This window comes from Chiloscyllium plagiosum, unplaced genomic scaffold (assembly GCF_037043375.1).
Source record: "Chiloscyllium plagiosum isolate Xiang-an unplaced genomic scaffold, Cpla_swu_hap1 HiC_scaffold_40, whole genome shotgun sequence".
Classification (NCBI taxonomy): Eukaryota; Metazoa; Chordata; class Chondrichthyes; order Orectolobiformes; family Hemiscylliidae; genus Chiloscyllium; species Chiloscyllium plagiosum.
The window spans coordinates 4,578,658-4,601,829 of record NW_028270178.1 but is presented as its reverse complement, the minus strand read 5'-3'; the positions used below and the strand labels follow the sequence as shown (position 1 = coordinate 4,601,829).

General features: G+C 64.9%; 1 protein-coding gene across 1 annotated transcript in view; it reads left to right on the top strand.

Annotated features, from left to right (window-relative positions):
* The first annotated feature begins 2,259 nt into the window (after window positions 1-2,259).
* Window positions 2,260-23,172, top strand: part of LOC148138292 (upstream stimulatory factor 1-like) — a 141,292-nt gene continuing 120,379 nt past the window's right edge. Inside the window, exons 1-2 of the mRNA XM_087981555.1 lie at window positions 2,260-2,353; window positions 5,159-5,514. Coding sequence (XP_087837681.1) covers window positions 5,507-5,514 — 8 coding nt within the window. The 5' untranslated portion in view covers window positions 2,260-2,353; window positions 5,159-5,506. The remainder of the gene's footprint in view (window positions 2,354-5,158; window positions 5,515-23,172) is intronic.

Here is a 23,172-nt window from a genome sequence, read left to right as displayed (position 1 = left end):
ACTCTAGGTGCACTCTGGGAGTTGAGGATGCCCCTCATTATTCCAGGTGCACTCTGGGAGTTGAGGATGCCCCTCATTATTCCAGGTGCACTCTGGGAATTGAGGATACCCCTGATTACTCCAGGTGCACTCTGGGAGTTGAGGATGCCCCTCATTATTCCAGGTGCACTCTGGGAGTTCAGGATGCCCCTCATTACTCCAGGTGCACTCTGGGAATTGGGTATACCCCTGATTACTCCAGGTGCACTCTGGGAGTTGAGGATGCCCCTCATTATTCCAGGTGCACTCTGGGAATTGGGGACACCCCTCATTACTCCAGGTGCACTCTGGGAGTTGGGGTCACCCCTCATTACTCCAGGTGCACTCTGGGAGTTGGGGTCACCCCTCATTACTCTAGGTGCACTCTAGGAGTTGAGGATGCCCCTCATTACTCCAGGTGCACTCTGGGAGTTGAGGATGCCCCTCATTATTCCAGGTGCACTCTGGGGGTTGAGGATACCCCTCATTACTCCAGGTGCACTCTGGGAGTTGAGGAGGCCCCTCATTATTCCAGGTGCATTCTGGGAATTGAGATGCCCCTCATTACTCCAGGTGCACTCTGGGAGTTGAGGATGCCCCTCATTATTCCAGGTGCACTCTGGGAATTGGGGACACCCCTCATTACTCCAGGTGCACTCTGGGAGTTGAGGATGCCCCTCATTACTCCAGGTGCACTCTGGGAATTGGGGACACCCCTCATTACTCCAGGTGCACTCTGGGAGTTGAGGATGCCCCTCATTACTCCGGGTGCACTCTGGGAATTGGGGACACCCCTCATTACTCCAGGTGCACTCTGGGAGTTGAGGATGCCCCTCATTATTCCAGGTGCACTCTGGGAGTTGAGGATACCCCTCATTACTCCAGGTGCACTCTGGGAGTTGTGGATGCCCCTCAGTACTCCAGGTGCACTCTGGGAGTTGAGGATGGCCCTCATTACTCCAGGTGCACTCTGGGAATTGGGGACACCCCTCATTACTCCAGGTGCACTCTGGGAGTTGGGGACACCCCTCATTACTCCAGGTGCACTCTGGGAATTGGGGACACCCCTCATTACTCCAGGTGCACTCTGGGAATTGGGGACACCCCTCATTACTCCAGGTGCACTCTGGGAGTTGAGGATACCCCTCATTACTCCAGGTGCACTCTGGGAGTTGTGGATGCCCCTCCTTACTCCAGGTGCACTCTGGGAGTTGAGGATACCCCTCATTACTCCAGGTGCACTCTGGGAGTTGAGGATGCCCCTCATTACTCCAGGTGCACTCTGGGAATTGGGGACACCCCTCATTACTCCAGGTGCACTCTGGGAGATGGACATACCCCTCATTACTCCAGGTGCATTCTGGGAGTTGAGGATACCCCTCATTACTCCAGGTGCACTCTGGGAGTTGAGGATGCCCCTCATTATTCCAGGTGCACTCTGGGAGTTGAGGATACCCCTCATTACTCCAGGTGTACTCTGGGAGTTGAGGATACCCCTCATTACTCCAGGTGCACTCTGGGAATTGGGGACACCCCTCATTACTCCAGGTGCATTCTGGGAATTGAGATGCCCCTCATTACTCCAGGTGCACTCTGGGAGTTGAGGATGCCCCTCATTACTCCAGGTGCACTCTGGGAATTGGGGACACCCCTCATTACTCCAGGTGCACTCTGGGAATTGAGGACACCCCTCATTACTCCAGGTGCACTCTGGGAATTGAGGACACCCCTCATTACTCCAGGTGCACTCTGGGAATTGAGGACACCCCTCATTACTCCAGGTGCACTCTGGGAATTGAGGACACCCCTCATTACTCCAGGTGCACTCTGGGAATTGAGGACACCCCTCATTACTCCAGGTGCACTCTGGGAATTGAGGACACCCCTCATTACTCCAGGTGCACTCTGGGAATTGAGGACACCCCTCATTACTCCAGGTGCACTCTGGGAATTGGGGACACCCCTCATTACTCCAGGTGCACTCTGGGAATTGGGGACACCCCTCATTACTCCAGGTGCACTCTGGGAGTTGAGGACGCCCCTCATTACTCCAGGTGCACTCTGGGAGTTGAGGACGCCCCTCATTACTCCAGGTGCACTCTGGGAGTTGAGGACGCCCCTCATTACTCCAGGTGCACTCTGGGAGATGGCCCTGGTGTTTTTTTTAAGGGGGCGGGGACGTTTTAAACCCCACCCATCGGCCGTGCACAGTGACGTAACCGCGTCCCTGTTATCGACGCCTCTTCCTGGCCGGAAACGGGAGGATCCAGCGGACGCCTGCGCAGTGTGAGCCGGTGGTCGCTGGGAGCTCGCGACGCGCGCGGGGGGACGGCAGGTAAAAAAAACCGTTACAACCGTTAGGGGCACGCGGGAATGGGAGGGGGGGTGTGGCCAGCATTGAACCCACGGACCAATCCCCATCTCCCCTCACCCCCACACTGACCAATCCCCCTCACCCCCCACACTGACCAATCCCCATCCCACCCTCACCCCCCACACTGACCAATCCCCCTCACCCCCCACACTGACCAATCCCCCTCACCCCCCACACTGACCAATCCCCCTCACCCCCACACTGACCAATCCCCATCCCACCCTCACCCCCCACACTGACCAATCCCCATCCCACCCTCACCCCCACACTGACCAATCCCCCTCACCCCCCACACTGACCAATCCCCATCTCCCCTCACCCCCACACTGACCAATCCCCCTCACCCCCCACACTGACCAATCCCCATCCCACCCTCACCCCCACACTGACCAATCCCCATCTCCCCTCACCCCCCACACTGACCAATCCCCATCCCACCCTCACCCCCCACACTGACCAATCCCCCTCACCCCCCACACTGACCAATCCCCATCCCACCCTCACCCCCACACTGACCAATCCCCATCTCCCCTCACCCCCCACACTGACCAATCCCCCTCACCCCCCACACTGACCAATCCCCATCCCACCCTCACCCCCACACTGACCAATCCCCATCTCCCCTCACCCCCCACACTGACCAATCCCCATCCCACCCTCACCCCCCACACTGACCAATCCCCCTCACCCCCCACACTGACCAATCCCCCTCACCCCCCACACTGACCAATCCCCCTCACCCCCCACACTGACCAATCCCCCTCACCCCCCACACTGACCAATCCCCATCCCACCCTCACCCCCACACTGACCAATCCCCCTCACCCCCACACTGACCAATCCCCCTCACCCCCCACACTGACCAATCCCCCTCACCCCCACAGTGACCAATCCCCATCCCACCCTCACCCCCCACACTGACCAATCCCCTCACCCCCCCACAGTGACCAATCCCCATCCCACCCTCATCCCCACACTGACCAATCCCCCTCACCCCCCACACTGACCAATCCCCCTCACCCCCCACACTGACCAATCCCCCTCACCCCCCACACTGACCAATCCCCTCACCCCCACACTGACCAATCCCCTCACCCCCACACTGACCAATCCCCTTCACCCCCCACACTGACCAATCCCCTCACCCCCTCACCCCCCACACTGACCAATCCCCTCACCCCCACACTGACCAATCCCCTCACCCCCACACTGACCAATCCCCATCCCTCCCACACCCCCACACTGACCAATCCCCCACACCCCCCACACTGACCAATCCCCATTCCCCCCTCACCCCCACGCTGACCAATCCCATGCCCCCTCACCCTCACGCTGACCAATCCCCATCCCCCTCACCCCCACACTGACCAATCCCCATCCCCCCTCAACCTCCACACTGACCAATCCCCATCCTCCTCACCCCCACACTGACCAATCCCCATCCCCCCTCAACCCCTATAGTGACCAATCCCCATCCCCACTCACCCCCACACTGACCAATCCCCATCCCCATCCCCCCGCACCCCCACACTGACCAATCCGCATCCCCCCTCACCCCCACACTGACCAATCCCATCCCCCCTCACCCCCACACTGACCAATCCCCATCCCCCCTCAACCCCTATAGTGACCAATCCCCATCCCCACTCACCCCCACACTGACCAATCCCCATCCCCATCCCCCCGCACCCCCACACTGACCAATCCGCATCCCCCCTCACCCCCACACTGACCAATCCCATCCCCCCTCACCCCCACACTGACCAATCCCCATCCCCGCTCACCCCCACGCTGACCAATCCCCATCCCCCCTCACCCCCACACTGACCAATCACCATCTCCCCTCACCCCCACACTGACCAATCACCCATCCCCCTCCGACCCCACACTGACCAATCCCCATCCCCCCTCACCCCCACACTGACCAATCCCCATCCCCATCCCCCCTCACCCCCACACTGACCAATCCGCATCCCCCCTCACCCCCACACTGACCAATCCCATCCCCCCTCACCCCCACACTGACCAATCCCCATCCCCGCTCACCCCCACGCTGACCAATCCCCATCCCCCCTCACCCCCACACTGACCAATCACCATCTCCCCTCACCCCCACACTGACCAATCCCATTCCCCCTCACCCCCACGCTGACCAATCACCATCCCCTTCCGACCCCACACTGACCAGTCCACCCTCATCCCCCCACTCTCTATGTGCTTGTGTGTGCGTGTGTCGGCGTGCATGTGTGTCTGCGTGTGTGTGTATGTGAGTGCGTGTCTGTGTGTCTGCGTGTGGGTGTGTCTGTGTGTGGGTGTCTTTGTGTGTGCCTGTGAGTGTCTGCATGTGCAGGTGTCTGTGTGTCAGTGTCTGCGTGTGTGTGTCTGCGTGTGTATGCCTGCGTGTGTCTGCGTGCGTGTGTGTGTGTTTGCATGTGGGTGTCTGCGTGTGTGGGTGTGTCTGCGTGTGGGTGTCTGTGTACGTGTGTCTGCATGTGTGTGTCTGCGTCTGGATGCGCGAGGGTGTCTGTGTGTGTGTTTGTCTGCATCTGCGTGTGTCTGCGTCTGTGTGCGTGTGTGTGTCTGTGTCTGCGTGTGCGTCTGTCTGTCTGTGTGTGCATGTAAATGTTTTGGGGAGTGTTTCGGAGACGGGCCGTTTGTCCCCCGGGGTGTGGGGGAGCGTCTGTCTGTGTTCGGGGTGGGGGGGAGGGGGGGTGGGTGATGTCCCACCAACGTGTCTGTTTTCCCCATTTCCCCACCCCCCTGCAGGTGGAGGATCTGTGCTCCGGTGTCCAGAGCCAGGGGTGGGTGCGGGTTTGCGTTCGGTGGCCCAGTACGTACGAGACGTTCACTGGCAGCGGGAACGCCGGGATGCACGCAGGCTGAAGAGACGGTCCGCCCACCCCCATGCCGCACCTACGCTGAGACCTCCGCCCGCGCCCAGAGACACTGCGTTGGCGATCCCCTCACGCGCGCACACACGCACACGGCTGGGAAGGCTGGCCGGGCGTCATATTCGACCGGAACCGCGATAGCGCTCGGTCGCTGGGGGAGAGCTGGGGAGCGGGGCTTTCGCTACGGCGCTCTTGCGTTGGTGATGCGTCGCAGGACCAAAGGATGAAAGGGTACATGTCTCGCTCAGCTCCTTTACTTTCCCATCTCACAGACCTCCCTCTCCCCCATCTGCACCCTCTGTCCCTGCGGGTCTCCTCCCTTTGCCTCTCCGTCGCGCGCTCTCTGTCTTAGACTCTGTCCAGACCCTTCTCCCTGTCGCGCGCTCTCTCCCTGTCGCGCGCTCTCTCCCGGTCGCGCTCGCTCCCGGTCGCGCTCGCTCCCGGTCGCGCTCGCTCCCGGTCGCGCCCTCCCTCTGTCGCGCCCTCCCTCTGTCGCGCCCTCCCTCTGTCGCGCCCTCCCTCTGTCGCATGCTCTCTCTGTCACTCTCACTCTGTCGTGCTCTCTCTTGGTCACGCTCTCTCTCTGTCGCGCGCTCTCTCTCTGTCGCGCGCTCTCTCTCTGTCGCGCGCTCTCTCTCTGTCGCACGCTCTCTCTCTGTCACACACTCTCTTCCGGCTGTCTCTGCCACGCTCTCTCTGCCGCTGTCTCGCTGTCACACTCTCTCTGTCACGTCCTCTCTGTCACAAACTCTCTGCTGTGCTCTTACTGTCGCGCTCTTACTGTCGCGCTCTCTCTGTCGCGCTCTACCTCTGTCGCGCTCTCCCTCTGTCGCGCTCTCCCTCTGTCGCGCTCTCCCTCTGTCGCGCTCTCCCTCTGTCGCGCTCTCCCTCTGTCGCGCTCTCCCTCTGTCGCGCTCTCCCTCTGTCGCCCTCTCCCTCTGTCGCCCTCTCCCTCTGTCGCCCTCTCCCTCTGTCGCCCTCTCCCTCTGTCGCCCTCTCTCCCTGTCGCCCTCTCTCCCTGTCGCCCTCTCTCCCTGTCGCCCTCTCTCCCTGTCGCACTCTCTCCCTGTCGCGCTCTCTCCCTGTCGCGCTCTCTCCCTGTCGCGCTCTCTCTCCCTGTCGCGCTCTCTCTCCCTGTCGCGCTCTCTCTCCCTGTCGCGCTCTCTCTCCCTGTCGCGCTCTCTCTCCCTGTCGCGCTCTCTCTCCCTGTCGCGCTCTCTCTCCCTGTCACGCTCTCTCTCCCTGTCACGCTCTCTCTCCCTGTCACGCTCTCTCGCCCTGTTGCACGCTCGCCCTGTCGCATGCTCGTCCTGTCGCACGCTCTCCCTATCGCACTGTCTCTGTCGCACTCTCTCTTTCGCTCACCCTCTCTGCTGCTCTCTCTCTGTCGCGCACCCCCGCTGTCGCGCCCTCCCTCTGTCGCGCCCTCCCTCTGTCGCGCTCTCTCTGCCATGCTCTCTGTGTCATGCTCTCTCTGCCGCGCGCTCTCTCTCTCTCTGTCGCGCTCTCTCTCTGTCGCGCTCTCTCTCTGTCGCACTCTCTCTCTGTCGCGTGCTGTCTCTGTCGCGTGCTGTCTCTGTCGCGTGCTGTCTCTGTCGCGGGCTGTCTCTGTCGCGTGCTGTCTCTGTCGCGGGCTGTCTCTGTCGCGTGCTGTCTCTGTCGCGTGCTGTCTCTGTCGCGGGCTGTCTCTGTCGCGGGCTGTCTCTGTCGCGGGCTGTCTCTGTCGCGGGCTGTCTCTGTCGCGGGCTGTCTCTGTCGCGGGCTGTCTCTGTCGCGGGCTGTCTGTCGCGGGCTGTCTCTGTCGCGGGCTGTCTCTGTCATGCTCTCTCTCTGTCGCGCCCTCTCTCTGTCGCGCCCTCTCTCTGTCGCGCCCTCTCCCTGTCGCGCCCTCTCCCTGTCGCGCCCTCTCCCTGTCGCGCCCTCTCCCTGTCGCGCCCTCTCTCTGTCGCGCCCTCTCTCTGTCGCGCCCTCTCCCTGTCGCGCCCTCTCCCTGTCGCGCCCTCTCCCTGTCGCGCCCTCTCCCTGTCGCGCCCTCTCCCTGTCGCGCTCTCTCCCTGTCGCGCCCTCTCCCTGTCGCGCTCTCTCCCTGTCGCGCTCTCTCCCTGTCGCGCCCGCTCCCTGTCGCGCCCGCTCCCTGTCGCGCCCGCTCCCTGTCGCGCTCGCTCCCTGTCGCGCTCTCTCCCTCTGTCGCGCTCTCTCCCTCTGTCGCGCTCTCTCCCTCTGTCGCGCTCTCTCCCTGTCGCGCTCTCTCCCTGTCGCGCTCTCTCCCTGTCGCGCTCTCTCTCTCTGTCGCGCTCTCTCCTTGTCGCGCTCTCTCCTTGTCGCGCTCTCTCCCTGTCGCGGTCTCTCTCCCTCTGTCGCGGTCTCTCTCCCTCTGTCGCGCTCTCTCTCTGTCGCGCTCTCTCTCCCTGTCGCGCTCTCTCTCCCTGTCGCGCTCTCTCTCCCTGTCGCGCTCTCTCTCCCTGTCGCGCTCTCTCTCCCTGTCGCGCTCTCTCTCCCTGTCGCGCTCTCTCTCCCTGTCGCGCTCTCTCTCCTTGTCGCGCTCTCTCTCCCTGTCGCGCTCTCTCTCCCTGTCGCGCTCTCTCTCCTTGTCGCGCTCTCTCTCCCTGTCCCGCTCTCTCCCTGTCGCGCACTCTCCCTGTCGCGCTCTCTCTCCCTGTCGCGCTCTCTCTCCCTGTCGCGCTCTCTCTCCCTGTCGCGCTCTCTCTCCCTGTCGCGCTCTCTCTCCCTGTCGCGATCTCTCTCCCTGTCGCGATCTCTCTCCCTGTCGCGCGCTCTCTCTCTCTGTCGCTCTCTCTCTCTGTCGCTCTCTCTCCCTGTCGCGCTCTCCCTCTGTCGCGCGCTCTCCCTCTGTCGCGGTCTCTCTCCCTCTGTCGCGCTCACTCTCACCCTCTGTCGCGCTCTCTCTCCCTCTGTCGCGCTCTCTCTCCCTCTGTCGCGCTCTCTCTCCCTCTGTCGCGCTCTCTCTCCCTCTGTCGCGCTCTCTCTCCCTCTGTCGCGGTCTCTCTCCCTCTGTCGCGGTCTCTCTTCCTCTGTCGCGGTCTCTCTCCCTCTGTCGCGGTCTCTCTCCCTCTGTCGCGGTCTCTCTCCCTCTGTCGCGGTCTCTCTCTCTGTCGCGGTCTCTCTCTCTCTGTCGCGGTCTCTCTCTCCCTGTCGCGCTCTCTGCCTGTCGCGCTCTCTGCCTGTCGCGCTCTCTGCCTGTCGCGCTCTCTGCCTGTCGCGCTCTCTGCCTGTCGCGCTCTCTGCCTGTCGCGCTCTCTGCCTGTCGCGCTCTCTGCCTGTCGCGCTCTCTCTCCCTGTTGCACGCTCGCCATGTCGCGCTCTCTCTCCCTGTCACGCTCTCTCTCCCTGTCACGCTCTCTCTCCCTGTCACGCTCTCTCGCCCTGTCACGCTCTCTCGCCCTGTTGCACGCTCGCCCTGTCGCATGCTCGTCCTGTCGCACGCTCTCCCTATCGCACTGTCTCTGTCGCACTCTCTCTTTCGCTCACCCTCTCTGCCGCTCTCTCTCTGTCGCGCACCCCCGCTGTCGAGCCCTCCCTCTGTCGCGCCCTCCCTCTGTTGCGCTCTCTCTGCCATGCTCTCTGTGTCATGCTCTCTCTGCCGCGCGCTCTCTCTCTCTCTGTCGCACTCTCTCTCTGTCGCGTGCTGTCTCTGTCGCGTGCTGTCTCTGTCGCGTGCTGTCTCTGTCGCGTGCTGTCTCTGTCGCGGGCTGTCTGTCGCGGGCTGTCTCTGTCGCGGGCTGTCTCTGTCATGCTCTCTCTCTGTCGCGCCCTCTCTCTGTCGCGCCCTCTCTCTGTCGCGCCCTCTCTCTGTCGCGCCCTCTCTCTGTCGCGCCCTCTCTCTGTCGCGCCCTCTCCCTGTCGCGCCCTCTCCCTGTCGCGCCCTCTCTCTGTCGCGCCCTCTCTCTGTCGCGCCCTCTCCCTGTCGCGCTCGCTCCCTGTCGCGCTCGCTCCCAGTCGCGCTCTCTCCCTGTCGCGCTCTCTCCCTGTCGCGCTCTCTCCCTGTCGCGCTCTCTCCCTGTCGCGCTCTCTCCCTGTCGCGCTCTCTCCCTGTCGCGCTCTCTCCCTGTCGCGCTCTCTCTCTCTGTCGCGCTCTCTCCTTGTCGCGCTCTCTCCCTGTCGCGCTCTCTCCCTGTCGCGGTCTCTCTCCCTCTGTCGCGGTCTCTCTCCCTCTGTCGCGGTCTCTCTCCCTCTGTCGCGCTCTCTCTCTGTCGCGCTCTCGCTCCCTGTCGCGCTCTCACTCCTTGTCGCGCTCTCTCTCCCTGTCGCGCTCTCTCTCCCTGTCGCGCTCTCTCTCCCTGTCGCGCTCTCTCTCCCTGTCGCGCTCTCTCTCCCTGTCGCGCTCTCTCTCCTTGTCGCGCTCTCTCCCTGTCGCGCTCTCTCCCTGTCGCGCTCTCTCCCTGTCGCGCTCTCTACCTGTCGCGCTCTCTCCCTGTCGCGCTCTCTCCCTGTCGCGCTCTCTCTCTCTGTCGCGCTCTCTCCTTGTCGCGCTCTCTCCTTGTCGCGCTCTCTCTCTGTCGCGCTCTCTCCCTGTCGCCCTCTCTCTCTCTGTCGCGCTCTCTCCTTGTCGCGCTCTCTCTCTGTCGCGCTCTCTCCCTGTCGCCCTCTCTCTCTCTGTCGCGCTCTCTCCTTGTCGCGCTCTCTCCTTGTCGCGCTCTCTCCCTGTCGCGCTCTCTCCCTGTCGCGCTCTCTCCCTGTCGCGCTCTCTCCCTGTCGCGCTCTCTCCCTGTCGCGCTCTCTCCCTGTCGCGCTCTCTCCCTGTCGCGCTCTCTCCCTGTCGCGCTCTCTCTCCATCTGTCGCGCTCTCTCTCCCTCTGTCGCGCTCTCTCTCCCTCTGTCGCGCTCTCTCTCCCTCTGTCGCGCTCTCTCTCCCTCTGTCGCGCTCTCTCTCCCTGTCGCGCTCTCTCTCCCTGTCGCGCTCTCTCTCCCTCTGTCGCGCTCTCTCCCTCTGTCGCGCTCTCTCCCTCTGTCGCGCTCTCTCCCTCTGTCGCGCTCTCTCCCTCTGTCGCGCTCTCTCCCTGTCGCGCTCTCTCCCTGTCGCGCTCTCTCTCTCTGTCGCGCTCTCTCCTTGTCGCGCTCTCTCCTTGTCGCGCTCTCTCCCTGTCGCGCTCTCTCCCTGTCGCGCTCTCTCCCTGTCGCGGTCTCTCTCCCTCTGTCGCGGTCTCTCTCCCTCTGTCGCGCTCTCTCTCTGTCGCGCTCTCTCTCCCTGTCGCGCTCTCTCTCCTTGTCGCGCTCTCTCTCCTTGTCGCGCTCTCTCTCCCTGTCGCGCTCTCTCTCCCTGTCGCGCTCTCTCTCCCTGTCGCGCTCTCTCTCCCTGTCGCGCTCTCTCTCCCTGTCGCGCTCTCTCTCCCTGTCGCGCTCTCTCTCCCTGTCGCGCTCTCTCTCCTTGTCGCGCTCTCTCTCCCTGTCGCGCTCTCTCTCCTTGTCGCGCTCTCCCTGTCCCGCTCTCTCCCTGTCGCGCTCTCTCTCCCTGTCGCGCTCTCTCTCCCTGTCGCGCTCTCTCTCCCTGTCGCGCTCTCTCTCCCTGTCGCGCTCTCTCTCCCTGTCGCGCTCTCTCTCCCTGTCGCGCTCTCTCTCCCTGTCGCGATCTCTCTCCCTGTCGCGATCTCTCTCCCTGTCGCGCGCTCTCTCTCTCTGTCGCTCTCTCTCTCTGTCGCTCTCTCTCTCTGTCGCTCTCTCTCCCTGTCGCGCTCTCCCTCTGTCGCGCGCTCTCCCTCTGTCGCGGTCTCTCTCCCTCTGTCGCGCTCACTCTCACCCTCTGTCGCGCTCTCTCTCCCTCTGTCGCGCTCTCTCTCCCTCTGTCGCGCTCTCTCTCCCTCTGTCGCGCTCTCTCTCCCTCTGTCGCGCTCTCTCTCCCTCTGTCGCGCTCTCTCTCCCTCTGTCGCGCTCTCTCTCCCTCTGTCGCGGTCTCTCTCCCTCTGTCGCGGTCTCTCTCCCTCTGTCGCGGTCTCTCTCCCTCTGTCGCGGTCTCTCTCCCTCTGTCGCGGTCTCTCTCCCTCTGTCGCGGTCTCTCTCCCTCTGTCGCGGTCTCTCTCTCTGTCGCGGTCTCTCTCTCTCTGTCGCGGTCTCTCTCTCCCTGTCGCGCTCTCTGCCTGTCGCGCTCTCTGCCTGTCGCGCTCTCTGCCTGTCGCGCTCTCTGACTGTCGCGCTCTCTGCCTGTCGCGCTCTCTGCCTGTCGCGCTCTCTGCCTGTCGCGCTCTCTGCCTGTCGCGCTCTCTGCCTGTCGCGCTCTCTCCCTGTCGCGCTCTCTCCCTGTCGCGCTCTCTCCCTGTCGCGCTCTCTCTCCCTGTTGCACGCTCGCCATGTCGCGCTCTCTCTCCCTGTCACGCTCTCTCTCCCTGTCACGCTCTCTCTCCCTGTCACGCTCTCTCTCCCTGTCACGCTCTCTCGCCCTGTTGCACGCTCGCCCTGTCGCATGCTCGTCCTGTCGCACGCTCTCCCTATCGCACTGTCTCTGTCGCACTCTCTCTTTCGCTCACCCTCTCTGCCGCTGTCTCTCTGTCGCGCACCCCCGCTGTCGAGCCCTCCCTCTGTCGCGCCCTCCCTCTGTTGCGCTCTCTCTGCCATGCTCTCTGTGTCATGCTCTCTCTGCCGCGCGCTCTCTCTCTCTCTGTCGCACTCTCTCTCTGTCGCACTCTCTCTCTGTCGCGTGCTGTCTCTGTCGCGTGCTGTCTCTGTCGCGTGCTGTCTCTGTCGCGTGCTGTCTCTGTCGCGGGCTGTCTGTCGCGGGCTGTCTCTGTCGCGGGCTGTCTCTGTCATGCTCTCTCTCTGTCGCGCCCTCTCTCTGTCGCGCCCTCTCTCTGTCGCGCCCTCTCTCTGTCGCGCCCTCTCTCTGTCGCGCCCTCTCTCTGTCGCGCCCTCTCTCTGTCGCGCCCTCTCCCTGTCGCGCCCTCTCCCTGTCGCGCCCTCTCTCTGTCGCGCCCTCTCTCTGTCGTGCCCTCTCCCTGTCGCGCTCTCTCCCTGTCGCGCTCTCTCCCTGTCGCGCTCTCTCTCTCTGTCGCGCTCTCTCTCTCTGTCGCGCTCACTCTCCCTGTCGCGCTCACTCTCCCTGTCGCGCTCACTCTCCCTGTCGCGCTCACTCTCCCTGTCGCGCTCACTCTCCCTGTCGCGCTCACTCTCCCTGTCGCGCTCTCTCTACCTGTCGCGCTCTCTCTACCTGTCGCGCGCTCTCTCCCTGTCGCGCTCTCTCCCTGTCGCGCTCTCTCCCTGTCGCGCTCTCTCCCTGTCGCGCTCTCTCTCTCTGTCGCGCTCTCTCCTTGTCGCGCTCTCTCCCTGTCGCGCTCTCTCCCTGTCGCGGTCTCTCTCCCTCTGTCGCGGTCTCTCTCCCTCTGTCGCGGTCTCTCTCCCTCTGTCGCGGTCTCTCTCTGTCGCGCTCTCGCTCCCTGTCGCGCTCTCACTCCTTGTCGCGCTCTCTCTCCCTGTCGCGCTCTCTCTCCCTGTCGCGCTCTCTCTCCCTGTCGCGCTCTCTCTCCTTGTCGCGCTCTCTCCCTGTCGCGCTCTCTCCCTGTCGCGCTCTCTCCCTGTCGCGCTCTCTCCCTGTCGCGCTCTCTCCCTGTCGCGCTCTCTCCCTGTCGCGCTCTCTCCCTGTCGCGCTCGCTCCCTGTCGCGCTCGCTCCCAGTCGCGCTCTCTCCCTGTCGCGCTCTCTCCCTGTCGCGCTCTCTCCCTGTCGCGCTCTCTCGCTGTCGCGCTCTCTCCCTGTCGCGCTCTCTCCCTGTCGCGCTCTCTCCCTGTCGCGCTCTCTCCCTGTCGCGCTCTCTCCCTGTCGCGCTCTCTCTCTCTGTCGCGCTCTCTCCTTGTCGCGCTCTCTCCCTGTCGCGCTTTCTCCCTGTCGCGATCTCTCCCTGTCGCGCTCTCTCTCCCTGTCGCGCTCTCTCCTTGTCGCGCTCTCTCCCTGTCGCGCTTTCTCCCTGTCGCGATCTCTCCCTGTCGCGCTCTCTCTCTCTGTCGCGCTCTCTCCTTGTCGCGCTCTCTCCCTGTCGCGCTCTCTCCCTGTCGCGGTCTCTCTCCCTCTGTCGCGGTCTCTCTCCCTCTGTCGCGGTCTCTCTCCCTCTGTCGCGGTCTCTCTCCCTCTGTCGCGGTCTCTCTCCCTCTGTCGCGGTCTCTCTCCCTCTGTCGCGCTCTCTCTCTGTCGCGCTCTCGCTCCCTGTCGCGCTCTCTCTCCTTGTCGCGCTCTCTCTCCCTGTCGCGCTCTCTCTCCCTGTCGCGCTCTCTCTCCCTGTCGTGCTCTCTCTCCCTGTCGTGCTCTCTCTCCCTGTCGCGCTCTCTCTCTCTGTCGCGCTCTCTCCTTGTCGCGCTCTCTCCCTGTCGCGCTCTCTCCCTGTCGCGGTCTCTCTCCCTCTGTCGCGGTCTCTCTCCCTCTGTCGCGGTCTCTCTCCCTCTGTCGCGGTCTCTCTCCCTCTGTCGCGCTCTCTCTCTGTCGCGCTCTCGCTCCCTGTCGCGCTCTCTCTCCTTGTCGCGCTCTCTCTCCCTGTCGCGCTCTCTCTCCCTGTCGTGCTCTCTCTCCCTGTCGTGCTCTCTCTCCCTGTCGCGCTCTCTCTCCCTGTCGCGCTCTCTCTCCCTGTCGCGCTCTCTCTCCCTGTCGCGCTCTCTCTCCCTGTCGCGCTCTCTCTCCCTGTCGCGCTCTCTCTCCTTGTCGCGCTCTCTCTCCTTGTCGCGCTCTCTCCCTGTCGCGCTCTCTCCCTGTCGCGCTCTCTCCCTGTCGCGCTCTCTCCCTGTCGCGCTCTCTCCCTGTCGCGCTCTCTCCCTGTCGCGCTCTCCCTCTGTCGCGCTCTCTCCCTGTCGAGCTCTCTCCCTGTCGCGCTCTCTCCCTGTCGCGCTCTCTCCCTGTCGCGCTCTCTCTCTCTGTCGCGCTCTCTCTCTCTGTCGCGCTCTCTCTCCCTGTCGCGCTCACTCTCCCTGTCGCGCTCACTCTCCCTGTCGCGCTCTCTCTACCTGTCGCGCTCTCTCTACCTGTCGCGCTCTCTCTCCCTGTCGCGCTTTCGCTCTGTCGCGCTTTCGCCCTGTCGCGCTCTCTCTCCCTGTCGCGCTCTCTCTCCCTGTCGCGCTCTCTCTCCCTGTCGCGCTCTCTCTCCCTGTCGCGGTCTCTCTCCCTGTCGCGCTCTCTCTCCCTGTCGCGCTCTCTCTCCCTGTCGCGCTCACTCTCCCTGTCGCGCTCACTCTCCCTGTCGCGCTCTCTCTCCCTGTCGCGCTCTCTCTCCCTGTCGCGCTCTCTCTCCCTGTCGCGCTCTCTCTCCCTGTCGCGCTCTCTCTCCCTGTCGCGCCCTCTCTCTGTCGCGCCCTCTCTCTGTCACGCTCTCTCTCTCTCTGTCGCACGCTCTCTCTGTCGCACTCTCTCTGTCGCGCTCTCTCCCTGTCGCGCTCTCTCTCTCTGTCGCGCTCTCTCCTTGTCGCGCTCTCTCCTTGTCGCGCTCTCTCCTTGTCGCGCTCTCTCCCTGTCGCGCTCTCTCCCTGTCGCGCTCTCTCCCTGTCGCGCTCTCTCCCTGTCGCGCTCTCTCCCTGTCGCGCTCTCTCCCTGTCGCGCTCTCTCCCTGTCGCGCTCTCTCCCTGTCGCGCTCTCTCCCTGTCGCGCTCTCTCCCTGTCGCGCTCGCTCCCTGTCGCGCTCGCTCCCTGTCGCGCTCTCTCCCTCTGTCGCGCTCTCTCCTTGTCGCGCTCTCTCCCTGTCGCGCTCTCTCCCTGTCGCGCTCTCTCCCTGTCGCGCTCTCTCTCTCTGTCGCGCTCTCTCCTTGTCGCGCTCTCTCTCCTTGTCGCGCTCTCTCCCTGTCGCGCTCTCTCCCTGTCGCGCTCTCTCCCTGTCGCGCTCTCTCCCTGTCGCGCTCTCTCCCTGTCGCGCTCTCTCCCTGTCGCGCTCTCCCTCTGTCGCGCTCTCTCCCTGTCGAGCTCTCTCCCTGTCGCGCTCTCTCCCTGTCGCGCTCTCTCCCTGTCGCGCTCTCTCCCTGTCGCGCTCTCTCTCTCTGTCGCGCTCTCTCTCTCTGTCGCGCTCTCTCTCCCTGTCGCGCTCACTCTCCCTGTCGCGCTCACTCTCCCTGTCGCGCTCTCTCTACCTGTCGCGCTCTCTCTACCTGTCGCGCTCTCTCTCCCTGTCGCGCTTTCGCTCTGTCGCGCTTTCGCCCTGTCGCGCTCTCTCTCCCTGTCGCGCTCTCTCTCCCTGTCGCGCTCTCTCTCCCTGTCGCGCTCTCTCTCCCTGTCGCGGTCTCTCTCCCTGTCGCGCTCTCTCTCCCTGTCGCGCTCTCTCTCCCTGTCGCGCTCTCTCTCCCTGTCGCGCTCTCTCTCCCTGTCGCGCTCTCTCTCCCTGTCGCGCTCTCTCTCCCTGTCGCGCTCACTCTCCCTGTCGCGCTCACTCTCCCTGTCGCGCTCTCTCTCCCTGTCGCGCTCTCTCTCCCTGTCGCGCTCTCTCTCCCTGTCGCGCTCTCTCTCCCTGTCGCGCTCTCTCTCCCTGTCGCGCCCTCTCTCTGTCGCGCCCTCTCTCTGTCACGCTCTCTCTCTCTCTGTCGCACGCTCTCTCTGTCGCACTCTCTCTGTCGCGCTCTCTCCCTGTCGCGCTCTCTCTCTCTGTCGCGCTCTCTCCTTGTCGCGCTCTCTACTTGTCGCGCTCTCTCCTTGTCGCGCTCTCTCCCTGTCGCGCTCTCTCCCTGTCGCGCTCTCTCCCTGTCGCGCTCTCTCCCTGTCGCGCTCTCTCCCTGTCGCGCTCTCTCCCTGTCGCGCTCTCTCCCTGTCGCGCTCTCTCCCTGTCGCGCTCTCTCCCTGTCGCGCTCGCTCCCTGTCGCGCTCGCTCCCTGTCGCGCTCTCTCCCTCTGTCGCGCTCTCTCCTTGTCGCGCTCTCTCCCTGTCGCGCTCTCTCCCTGTCGCGCTCTCTCCCTGTCGCGCTCTCTCTCTCTGTCGCGCTCTCTCCTTGTCGCGCTCTCTCCTTGTCGCGCTCTCTCCTTGTCGCGCTCTCTCCTTGTCGCGCTCTCTCCTTGTCGCGCTCTCTCTCCCTGTCGCGCTCTCTCTCCCTGTCGCGCTCTCTCCCTGTCGCGCTCTCTCCCTGTCGCGCTCTCTCCCTGTCGCGCTCTCTCCCTGTCGCGCTCTCTCCCTGTCGCGCTCTCTCCCTGTCGCGCTCTCTCCCTGTCGCGCTCTCTCCCTGTCGCGCTCTCTCCCTGTCGCGCTCTCTCCCTGTCGCGCGCCCTCTCTCTGACGCAGCCTCTCTCTCTGACGCGGCCTCCCTCTGTCGCACCCTCCCTCTGACGCGGCCTCTCTCTGACGCGCCCTCTCTCTCTGTCACGCCCTCCCTCTGTCGCGCCCTCCCTCTGTCGCGCCCTCCCTCTGTCGCGCCCTCCCTCTGTCGCGCCCTCCCTCTGTCGCGCCCTCCCTCTGTCGCGCCCTCCCTCTGTCGCGCTTTCGCCCTGTCGCGCTCTCTCCCTCTGTCGCGGTCTCTCTCCCTCTGTCGCGGTCTCTCTCCCTCTGTCGCGGTCTCTCTCCCTCTGTCGCGGTCTCTCTCCCTCTGTCGCGGTCTCTCTCTCTCTGTCGCGGTCTCTCTCTCTCTGTCGCGATCTCTCTCTCCCTGTCGCGCTCTCTCCCTGTCGCGCTCTCTCCCTGTCGCGCTCTCTCCCTGTCGCGCTCTCTCCCTGTCGCGCTCTCTCCCTGTCGCGCTCTCTCCCTGTCGCGCTCTCTCCCTGTCGCGCTCGCTCCCTGTCGCGCTCGCTCCCTGTCGCGCTCGCTCCCTGTCGCGCTCTCTCCCTCTGTCGCGCTCTCTCCCTGTCGCGCTCTCTCCCTGTCGCGCTCTCTCCCTGTCGCGCTCTCTCCCTGTCGCGCTCTCTCCCTGTCGCGCTCTCTCCCTGTCGCGCTCTCTCTCTCTGTCGCGCTCTCTCCTTGTCGCGCTCTCTCCTTGTCGCGCTCTCTCCCTGTCGCGCTCTCTCCCTGTCGCGCTCTCTCCCTGTCGCGCTCTCTCCCTGTCGCGCTCTCTCCCTGTCGCGCTCTCTCCCTGTCGCGCTCGCTCCCTGTCGCGCTCTCTCCCTCTGTCGCGCTCTCTCCCTCTGTCGCGCTCTCTCCCTGTCGCGCTCTCTCCCTGTCGCGCTCTCTCCCTGTCGCGCTCTCTCCCTGTCGCGCTCTCTCTCTCTGTCGCGCTCTCTCCTTGTCGCGCTCTCTCCTTGTCGCGCTCTCTCCCTGTCGCGCTCTCTCCCTGTCGCGCTCTCTCCCTGTCGCGCTCTCTCCCTGTCGCGCTCTCTCCCTGTCGCGCTCTCTCCCTGTCGCGCTCTCTCCCTGTCGCGCTCTCTCCCTGTCGCGCTCTCTCCCTGTCGCGCTCTCTCCCTGTCGCGCTCTCTCCCTGTCGCGCTCTCTCCCTGTCGCGCTCTCTCCCTGTCGCGCTCTCTCCCTGTCGCGCTCTCTCCCTGTCGCGCGCCCTCTCTCTGACGCGGCCTCTTTCTGACGCGCCCTCTCTCTCTGTCGCGCTCTCTCTCTCTGACGCGCCCTCTCTCTGACGCGCCCTCCCTCTGTCGCGCCCTCCCTCTGACGTGGCCTCTCTCTGACGCGCCCTCTCTCTCTGTCGCGCTCTCTCTCTCTGTCGCGCTCTCTCCCTGTCGCGCTCTCTCCCTGTCGCGCTCTCTCCCTGTCGCGCTCTCTCCCTGTCGCGCTCGCTCCCTGTCGCGCTCTCTCCCTCTGTCGCGCTCTCTCCCTGTCGCGCTCTCTCCCTGTCGCGCTCTCTCCCTGTCGCGCTCTCTCCCTGTCGCGCTCTCTCCCTGTCGCGCTCTCTCCCTGTCGCGCTCGCTCCCTGTCGCGCTCTCTCCCTGTCGCGCTCTCTCTCTCTGTCGCGCTCTCTCCTTGTCGCGCTCTCTCCTTGTCGCGCTCTCTCTCTGTCGCGCTCTCTCCCTGTCGCCCTCTCTCTCTCTGTCGCGCTCTCTCCTTGTCGCGCTCTCTCCCTGTCGCGCTCTCTCCCTGTCGCGCTCTCTCCCTGTCGCGCTCTCTCCCTGTCGCGCTCTCTCCCTGTCGCGCTCTCTCCCTGTCGCGCTCTCTCCCTGTCGCGCTCTCTCTCCATCTGTCGCGCTCTCTCTCCCTCTGTCGCGCTCTCTCTCCCTCTGTCGCGCTCTCTCTCCCTCTGTCGCGCTCTCTCTCCCTCTGTCGCGCTCTCTCCCTGTCGCGCTCTCTCTCCCTCTGTCGCGCTCTCTCCCTCTGTCGCGCTCTCTCCCTCTGTCGCGCTCTCTCCCTCTGTCGCGCTCTCTCCCTCTGTCGCGCTCTCTCCCTCTGTCGCGCTCTCTCCCTCTGTCGCGCTCTCTCCCTCTGTCGCGTTCTCTCCCTCTGTCGCGCTCTCTCCCTCTGTCGCGCTCTCTCCCTCTGTCGCGCTCTCTCCCTCTGTCGCGCTCTCTCCCTCTGTCGCGCTCTCTCCCTCTGTCGCGCTCTCTCCCTCTGTCGCGCTCTCTCCCTCTGTCGCGCTCTCTCCCTGTCGCGCTCTCTCCCTGTCGCGCTCTCTCCCTGTCGCACGCTCTCCCTGTCGCGCTCTCTCCCTGTCGCGCTCTCTCCCTGTCGCGCTCTCTCCCTGTCGCGCTTTCGCCCTGTCGCGCTCTCTCTCCCTCTGTCGCGGTCTCTCTCCCTCTGTCGCGGTCTCTCTCCCTCTGTCGCGGTCTCTCTCCCTCTGTCGCGGTCTCTCTCCCTCTGTCGCGGTCTCTCTCTCTCTGTCGCGGTCTCTCTCTGCCTGTCGCGCTCTCTCCCTGTCGCGCTCTCTCCCTGTCGCGCTCTCTCCCTGTCGCGCTCTCTCCCTGTCGCGCTCTCTCCCTGTCGCGCTCTCTCCCTGTCGCGCTCGCTCCCTGTCGCGCTCTCTCCCTCTGTCGCGCTCGCTCCCTGTCGCGCTCTCTCCCTCTGTCGCGCTCTCTCCCTGTCGCGCTCTCTCCCTGTCGCGCTCTCTCCCTGCCGCGCTCTCTCCCTGTCGCGCTCTCTCTCTCTGTCGCGCTCTCTCCTTGTCGCGCTCTCTCCTTGTCGCGCTCTCTCCTTGTCACGCTCTCTCCCTGTCGCGCTCTCTCTCTCTGTCGCGCTCTCTCCCTGTCGCGCTCTCTCTCTCTGTCGCGCTCTCTCCTTGTCGCGCTCTCTCCCTGTCGCGCTCTCTCCCTGTCGCGCTCTCTCCCTGTCGCGCTCTCTCCCTGTCGCGCTCTCTCCCTGTCGCGCTCTCTCCCTGTCGCGCTCTCTCCCTGTCGCGCTCTCTCCCTGTCGCGCTCTCTCCCTGTCGCGCTCTCTCCCTGTCGCGCTCTCTCCCTGTCGCGCTCTCTCCCTGTCGCGCTCTCTCCCTGTCGCGCTCTCTCCCTGTCGCGCTCTCTCCCTGTCGCGCTCTCTCCCTGTCGCGCTCTCTCCCTGTCGCGCTCTCTCCCTGTCGCGCTCTCTCCCTGTCGCGCTCTCTCCCTGTCGCGCGCCCTCTCTCTGACGCGGCCTCTCTCTGATGCGGCCTCTCTCTGATGCGGCCTCTTTCTGACGCGCCCTCTCTCTCTGTCGCGCTCTCTCTCTGACGCGCCCTCCCTCTGTCGCGCCCTCCCTCTGACGCGGCCTCTCTCTGACACGCCCTCTCTCTCTGTCGCGCTCTCTCTCTCTGTCGCGCTCTCTCCTTGTCGCGCTCTCTCCCTGTCGCGCTCGCTCCCTGTCGCGCTCGCTCCCTCTGTCGCGCTCTCTCCCTGTCGCGCTCTCTCCCTGTCGCGCTCTCTCCCTGTCGCGCTCTCTCCCTGTCGCGCTCTCTCCCTGTCGCGCTCTCTCCCTGTCGCGCTCTCTCCCTGTCGCGCTCTCTCCCTGTCGCGCTCTCTCTCCTTGTCGCGCTCTCTCCTTGTCGCGCTCTCTCCTTGTCGCGCTCTCTCCTTGTCGCGCTCTCTCTCTGTCGCGCTCTCTCTCTCTGTCGCGCTCTCTCTCTGTCGCGCTCTCTCCTTGTCGCGCTCTCTCCTTGTCGCGCTCTCTCCTTGTCGCGCTCTCTCCTTGTCGCGCTCTCTCCTTGTCGCGCTCTCTCTCTGTCGCGCTCTCTCCCTGTCGCGCTCTCTCCCTGTCGCGCTCTCTCCCTGTCGCGCTCTCTCCCTGTCGCGCTCTCTCCCTGTCGCGCTCTCTCCCTGTCGCGCTCTCTCTCCCTCTGTTGCGCCCTCCCTCTGTCGCGCCCTCCCTCTGTCGCGCTTTCGCCCTGTCGAGCTCTCTCCCTGTCGCGCTCGCTCCCTGTCGCGCTCGCTCCCTGTCGCGCTCTCTCCCTCTGTCGCGCTCTCTCCCTGTCGCGCTCTCTCCCTGTCGCGCTCTCTCCCTGTCGCGCTCTCTCCCTGTCGCGCTCTCTCCCTGTCGCGCTCTCTCCCTGTCGCGCTCTCTCCCTGTCGCGCTCTCTCCCTGTCGCGCTCTCTCCCTGTCGCGCTCTCTCCCTGTCGCGCTCTCTCCCTGTCGCGCTCTCTCCCTGTCGCGCTCTCTCCCTGTCGCGCTCTCTCCCTGTCGCGCTCTCTCCCTGTCGCGCTCTCTCCCTGTCGCGCTCTCTCCTTGTCGCGCTCTCTCCTTGTCGCGCTCTCTCCTTGTCGCGCTCTCTCCTTGTCGCGCTCTCTCCCTGTCGCGCTCTCTCTCTGTCGCGCTCTCTCTCTGTCGCGCTCTCTCCTTGTCGCGCTCTCTCCTTGTCGCGCTTTCTCCCTGTCGCGCTTTCTCCCTGTCGCGCTTTCTCCCTGTCGCGCTCTCTCCCTGTCGCGCTCTCTCCCTGTCGCGCTCTCTCCCTGTCGCGCTCTCTCCCTGTCGCGCTCTCTCCCTGTCGCGCTCTCTCCCTGTCGCGCTCTCTCCCTGTCGCGCTCTCTCCCTGTCGCGCTCTCTCCCTGTCGCGCTCTCTCCCTGTCGCGCTCTCTCCCTGTCGCGCTCTCTCCCTGTCGCGCTCTCTCCCTGTCGCGCTCTCTCCCTGTCGCGCTCTCTCCCTGTCGCGCTCTCTCCCTGTCGCGCTCTCTCCCTGTCGCGCTCTCTCCCTGTCGCGCGCCCTCTCTCTGACGCGGCCTTTTTCTGACGCGCCCTCTCTCTCTGTCGCGCCCTCCCTCTGACGTGGCCTCTCTCTGACGCGCCCTCTCTCTCTGTCGCGCTCTCTCTCTCTGTCGCGCTCTCTCCCTGTCGCGCTCTCTCCCTGTCGCGCTCGCTCCCTGTCGCGCTCTCTCCCTCTGTCGCGCTCTCTCCCTGTCGCGCTCTCTCCCTGTCGCGCTCTCTCCCTGTCGCGCTCTCTCCCTGTCGCGCTCTCTCCCTGTCGCGCTCTCTCCCTGTCGCGCTCTCTCCCTGTCGCGCTCTCTCCCTGTCGCGCTCTCTCCCTGTCGCGCTCTCTCCCTGTCGCGCTCTCTCCCTGTCGCGCTCTCTCCCTGTCGCGCTCTCTCCCTGTCGCGCTCTCTCCCTGTCGCGCTCTCTCCCTGTCGCGCTCGCTCCCTGTCGCGCACTCTCCCTGTCGCGCTCTCTCTCTCTGTCGCGCTCTCTCTCCTTGTCGCGCTCTCTCCTTGTCGCGCTCTCTCCTTGTCGCGCTCTCTCCTTGTCGCGCTCTCTCCCTGTCGCGCTCTCTCCCTGTCGCGCTCTCTCCCTGTCGCGCTCTCTCCCTGTCGTGGTCTCTCTCCCTCTGTCGCGCTCTCTCTCCCTCTGTCGCGCTCTCTCTCCCTCTGTCGCGCTCTCTCTCCCTCTGTCGCGCTCTCTCTCCCTCTGTCGCGCTCTCTCTCCCTCTGTCGCGCTCTCTCTCCCTCTGTCGCGCTCTCTCTCCCTCTGTCGCGCTCTCTCTCCCTCTGTCGCGCTCTCTCTCCCTCTGTCGCGCTCTCTCTCCCTCTGTCGCGCTCTCTCTCCCTCTGTCGCGCTCTCTCTCCCTCTGTCGCGCTCTCTCTCCCTCTGTCGCGCTCTCTCTCCCTCTGTCGCGCTCTCTCCCTCTGTCGCGCTCTCTCCCTCTGTCGCGCTCTCTCCCTCTGTCGCGCTCTCTCCCTCTGTCGCGCTCTCTCCCTCTGTCGCGCTCTCTCCCTCTGTCGCGCTCTCTCCCTGTCGCGCTCTCTCCCTGTCGCGCGCTCTCCCTGTCGCGCTCTCTCCCTGTCGCGCTCTCTCCCTGTCGCGCTCTCTCCCTGTCGCGCTCTCTCCCTGTCGCGCTCTCTCCCTGTCGCGCTCTCTCCCTGTCGCGCTCTCTCCCTGTCGCGCTCTCTCCCTGTCGCGCTCTCGCCCTGTCGCGCTCTCTCTCCCTCTGTCGCGGTCTCTCTCCCTCTGTCGCGGTCTCTCTCCCTCTGTCGCGGTCTCTCTCCCTCTGTCGCGGTCTCTCTCTCTCTGTCGCGGTCTCTCTCTCTCTGTCGCGGTCTCTCTCTCTCTGTCGCGATCTCTCTCTCCCTGTCGCGCTCTCTCCCTGTCGCGCTCTCTCCCTGTCGCGCTCTCTCCCTGTCGCGCTCTCTCCCTGTCGCGCTCTCTCCCTGTCGCGCTCGCTCCCTGTCGCGCTCGCTCCCTGTCGCGCTCTCTCCCTCTGTCGCGCTCGCTCCCTGTCGCGCTCTCTCCCTGTCGCGCTCTCTCCCTGTCGCGCTCTCTCCCTGTCGCGCTCTCTCCCTGTCGCGCTCTCTCCCTGTCGCGCTCTCTCTCTCTGTCGCGCTCTCTCCTTGTCGCGCTCTCTCCTTGTCGCGCTCTCTCCTTGTCGCGCTCTCTCTCTGTCGCGCTCTCTCCCTGTCGCGCTCTCTCTCTCTGTCGCGCTCTCTCCTTGTCGCGCTCTCTCCTTGTCGCGCTCTCTCCTTGTCGCGCTCTCTCCCTGTCGCGCTCTCTCCCTGTCGCGCTCTCTCCCTGTCGCGCTCTCTCCCTGTCGCGCTCTCTCCCTGTCGCGCTCTCTCCCTGTCGCGCTCTCTCCCTGTCGCGCACTCTCCCTGTCGCGCTCTCTCCCTGTCGCGCTCTCTCCCTGTCGCGCTCTCTCCCTGTCGCGCTCTCTCCCTGTCGCGCTCTCTCCCTGTCGCGC